General features: G+C 57.6%; 1 protein-coding gene across 1 annotated transcript in view; it reads left to right on the plus strand.

The window, feature by feature from the left end:
• The first annotated feature begins 1,927 nt into the window (after positions 1-1,927).
• Positions 1,928-5,196, plus strand: part of LOC106810694 (transcription factor 21-like) — a 15,045-nt gene continuing 11,776 nt past the window's right edge. The window contains exon 1 of the mRNA XM_014814128.1: positions 1,928-2,914. Within this exon, the coding sequence (XP_014669614.1) occupies positions 2,636-2,914 (279 nt within the window). The 5' untranslated portion in view covers positions 1,928-2,635. The remainder of the gene's footprint in view (positions 2,915-5,196) is intronic.

Raw genomic sequence — 5,196 nt, forward strand, 5'->3', positions numbered from 1 at the left:
CACACACACACACACACACACACATGCACACACACCAGCACACACACACACTACCGCACGCACGCACGCGCGCGCACACGCGCCCGCGCACGCACGCACTCACGCACGCATACTTCTACTCACAGCGAGCGTTGGGGGAGTCACTGCGGCGGGTACCACTCAACCCCGGTCGGTCTCGGCGCTGATACCCGCGTGTATTTATCTAAGCTGTGGGACCGGCCGGCAGAGAGAGCGACCCGACGCCATCTTAGACAACGTAAACAGAAATTGACAACCCCCAGGAATGCGCGGGTCGTATTGTTGTTTTTGCGCGCTCCCCCTGCGTGTAACCACGCCGCGTGGTGGGTAGATCGCGCGCTGCAGGCAGGCAGGCAGACAGGGAGAGAGAAGAGATGAAGCTGTCTGCTTGCTTCGCCGATCACTTAACTCTTTTTAAAGAAGCCTCGCTTATTTCTACGAGAAGGGAAGCGGTTCTGTTTACTTGCGCGCGCGTGCGTGTGTGCGTGTATGTGCGTGCGATGCGTGTGTGCGTGCCCGCGTGTGGGCATGCCTGCGTGCATATGTATGTGGGGGCGTGTGTGCGTGTGTGCGTGCGCGTGTATGGGTGCGTGTGTGCGCGTATGCGTGCGTGTGTCTTTGGTAATACAGCATTCATCTCCGTCGCTTGTAGAAATAAATGAAACAACGACCGCATTAACGATTAATCGTCCGTTTATAATTTTTTTATTTGCGCAAATATTACGAATATCGAAATTCGGAGGCACGGCGGCACCGTCGCTGGCGCTGCCCCGTGAATTTTCGCCGCGGAGGTGAGATGACATGTGTGCGTGGTCGCGTCCCCGCGCCCGCCCGCGCCACCGTCGCCATGGACACGCTCGTCGTCATCTAATATGTAAAGCTATGCGCGCGATTTCTCCGACGCGTATCGTTTCGCCAAAACAGAGAATTAACTCGTGAGGACGCAGGAGCGGTTTTTTCGCTTCTGCGTTCTTGCGGGGGCTTAAAGAGATATGCCGAGTATACGGCGGGGCAGGCGATCTACATATTGACACCGTAGCTGCTGTGTTAGTTAGCCACACGTACACGTACAGCGCGCGCCAACGAGCAGTGAACATGAGAATGATGAACGCACGGGAGAAACGAAGGAAACCTCAAATGTCGAATTATTCCTGAATCGCATTTAGAAATCGTAGCGACAACAAACTTGCTTGTGTTTATCTTGCTGTGCGCGCGCGTGTGTACGTGCGTGTGATCGTGCGTACGTGCGTGTGATCGTGCGTACGTGCGTGTGATCGTGCGTACGTGCGTGTGATCGTGCGCACGTGCGTGTGATCGTGTCTGCGCATGTGTGATCGTGCCTGCGTGTGTGAGTATGTGCGTGCGTGCGTGCGACATGTACTGTGGTTGATAATAGCAGTGTTAGCGTTGCTTGCGACATTAATTGCGGGTCCACGTGCCAACTTGCGAGTTACGACATGGCACCGCTGCAGCACCGCGCCTTATGTTTTACCACCACTTCACCCGCGTTCATAGTCACAGCTCGCGGCCCGCGCATGCGCGTATTGCGTGACAGATCAGTGTTATTATTACAGACTAAAACACTTACGGTTCACGGCCCGCAATTATTGGCATAAGCGCTCGACTTTGGCCCAGCCTTAAAGCCATTAGGACTGCGGGTGGGCGGATCCCCACCCGTTTAATGCAGGGGCTTCTGTTACGGCCGCTACCGCGACATGCATGTGTCGGGGCCTCACGCCGGTGCAGCCGTGATCCCTCTCCCGCTCCCGCGAGGCCCCGATCGTGGATTCGCATGAGCCGAGCTGGTAACTGGCAGGGGATGCTAACTGGGAGCGCACGCCCCTGCTTCCGCATCTCTTCGTCTGTACCGCCGCGGCGGAAGCTGAGGAGGAGTCCATAAGATGCTCGTAACCCTAGCGATGGGGCGCGCGCGCGTGTGTGACATCGTCTGCTAGCAACTCGGCGACCAGTCACGTGTTTGCGATGACGGCGTACGGTCGGCGACACCTCGTCGACTAAACGTGTCGCATTCTTTCTCTATACGTTTCGTGACAACTGCTTTACACCGTGACGCGACGAGATAGACTTGCTCCACCCCCACCCGTGTCGTGGCCGTGCGTGTCGTATTTTGTGTGTCTACGTTTTATGTCGATTACATTACATCGTAACGTGCGGAGAAATACGCACGCACCCACCGTGTCGTGTCCGTGCGTGACCTATACGCGTGCGTGCGTGCGGGCGTGTGTGTGTGTGTGACACATTAACCACCGCGAGCGTACCGTCTCTCCAGCTCTCCAGTGCTAACATCACCACGGAAGCCGCACGGACGAAGCCTCATGCAATTGTGAAACGTGTGAAATGAGTGTGAAACCCTCATAAAATCTACGAGAGCGATAGCGACAGAGGTAGACGGACTGGACGGACGCAAACGAAAACTACGCCACACTATTATTACCCTCCTCCGCGCAAACCTCACCAGCCGAGATCGACTAGCGTAAAACTACAACGAAGGCGATCTACATCCTGGGGCTGATCGACGAACCGCATTATTAGATGAGCGGTGTGTCACCGTGGTGACTGGTGAGGTGTAAGGAGGCTGTGGTCTTCTTTCTCTAATATGGCGCGCCGTAAGAAGGAGGACGCTGCGAAGGAGAAGCATCGGGAACAAAAGGAGAAACCGTTACAGAGGAGCGCGGCGAACGCGCGAGAGCGGGCGCGCATGCGCGTGCTGAGCAAGGCGTTCGGTCGGCTGAAAACGACGTTGCCGTGGGTGCCGCCCGACACGAAGCTTTCCAAGCTGGACACGCTGCGGCTGGCGTCCAGTTACATAGCTCATCTCAAGACTATCCTAGACGACGACAACCACGACGGCAACTCGTTGCATCCGCTCAACCTGGTTAGTATGACGTCGTCGTCGTCGTCCCACACACGCACGCACGCTCGCGCGCACGCACACATACACACACGCACGCACACACATACACGCGCACGCATACGTGCGCACACACACGCGCACGCACACGCACACACACACACAGTAGAATTAAAACTTGCACAGGCTTGCTTTGCGAGTGGTGCCGAAAATAGAAGACCCCTCCGCTATTCCGTTGTACTCGGGATGCCGGTATTGTTCTTAACACGGGGTAGATTACTCATGTACGCTTTACGGTATAACCGCAGCTGCGGCCACCATGAACACGTGTAACGAAGAGTGGAGAACTAAACAAAATACTATCCGACGGTTTTTGTTCCCATATTTCGGCTCAAACCCTTTGCCACGCTGACGTAGCAAGCAGGCAGCCTGACACCAAGGCGCTACGGGAGATCAGAAAGAGAGCTGGAGAACGTGTTGCAATAATAACTTTTATCTTCACGTGAGACAACGGAAGAAAGATAGGGCAAGTGCGAGCGAGAAAGAGAAAAGAGAGAGAAAGAGAAAAGAGAGAGATAGCAGGAACGAGAGGGTAGAGGGTGAAGATCTCTGCCCCGACGCATCCTGCTCTCTGTTGGCGCGCGAAAACAAATAAAATCATGCGTTTATTTGACATGGAAGATCTGAGAGGCCGCCGCCGCCGCCGCCGCTGCTGCTAACTGCGTCGATCAGCTCCCGGCAGGCTGGCTAATGCTGCTGCTGCTCGTACGTCGTCACCTGCGTATAAACACACGCCGAACACCGCGGCGGCGGCGGCGACTTCCCCGGAGATTTGCACGCTCACTACACGCTCCTGCGTCTACATAGTCGGGGCCGTGGTAGGGAAGAAACACCGCCGGTAGCGGTGTACGGGAAAGCGAGGTGGAGGGGAAGTGGGGAAGGGAGAGCAACGAGGGACGGGGTTAGCAATGGGAGTGGGGGTAGAGAACGTCATGGTAGCCGCGCGTGGGGACGGGTGGGGTTACGTTATAGAGAAACGTGGGAGGGAAGGCGGGGGAGAGATGCATGCAGGGGGGGGGAGCGATGGAGGGGACGGAGGGATGCGTGCAGGTGCGGATCTTGCCGCGGCAGTAACGGTAAGAGGATGGGGACGAGGATGAAGAGGAGGAGGAGGGATATGTGCAGGTGCGGGCGTTTGCTGCGCGGAGGCAGCGAGAGACAAAGGAGGAGAAGACTGAGAAAGGAAGTGCGGGATACGTTCAAGTGCGGGCGTTTAGTTTACCGCATGGTGGCAGCGGGTGGAGGAGGCAGCGGAGGACGGGAGGAGATGGAGGGAGAGGTAGGTGCAGGGGCGGGCGTTTGCCGCACGGCGGCAGGAGGGTAGGAGGTGGCGGAGGACGGGAGGAGAGGAATGGATACGTCCATGCGCGGGCGTTTGCCGGGCGGCGGCAGCGAGGGAAGGACGGGAAGAGAGGGAGGGATGCGTGCGTGAAGGTGCGGGGGAGGACGGGAGGAGATGGAAGGAGGGGTGCGTGCAGGTGCGGGCGGAGGATGGGAGGAGATGGATGGAGGGTGCGTGAAGGTGCGGGGGAGGATGGGAGGAGATGGAGGGAGGGGTGCGTGCAGGTGAGGGGGGAGGACGGGAGGAGATGGAGGGAGGGGTGCGTGCAGGTGCGGGCGGAGGACGGGAGGAGATGGAGGGAGGGGTGCGTGCAGGTGCGGGGGAGGACGGGAGGAGATGGAGGGAGGGGTTCGTGCAGGTGCGGGCGGAGGACGGGAGGAGATGGAGGGAGGGGTTCGTGCAGGTGCGCGGCGCACGGATCTCCCGGATGCAGGTTATCATTGAGGAGGCGGTGCGTTTAGCAGTCTTCTCCTCTGCGTCGTCAATGTGCTCGGAGGACGGGAGGAGATGTGCGAAATTGGACTCTTCGGGTCTGCTCTGATCAAGTCGGCGTACTATAGGTGTTACCCTCCGCGGGTCTCTGCGGATCGGAATACCGGGTCCTTCTCTCTCTCATCATATCTGCAGACGTATCTGGTCAAAGGGTTAGACCGAATCGTATCATCAGTCGGTGCGGTGCAATCAGATCTCGTTGACGGCTCGTGTGCGGAATCTTCATCTCATCATCATCATCGGGGTCTCTTCGCGTCTCTCTATCACTCCCCTCTCCTCTCCCTATCCATCTCTATCTCTTCATCAGGCTCTCATCATCCCTCTCTCTCTTTATTCACCCTATCTTGCGCCTATCTTCGATCTCAGTCCGCGGTCGGTGCAGCGTATGGCTGGTGATGGTCGTCGGTACACA

The sequence above is a fragment of the Priapulus caudatus genome, unplaced genomic scaffold, assembly GCF_000485595.1.
Source record: "Priapulus caudatus unplaced genomic scaffold, Priapulus_caudatus-5.0.1 Scaffold464, whole genome shotgun sequence".
Lineage (NCBI taxonomy): Eukaryota > Metazoa > Priapulida > Priapulimorpha > Priapulimorphida > Priapulidae > Priapulus > Priapulus caudatus.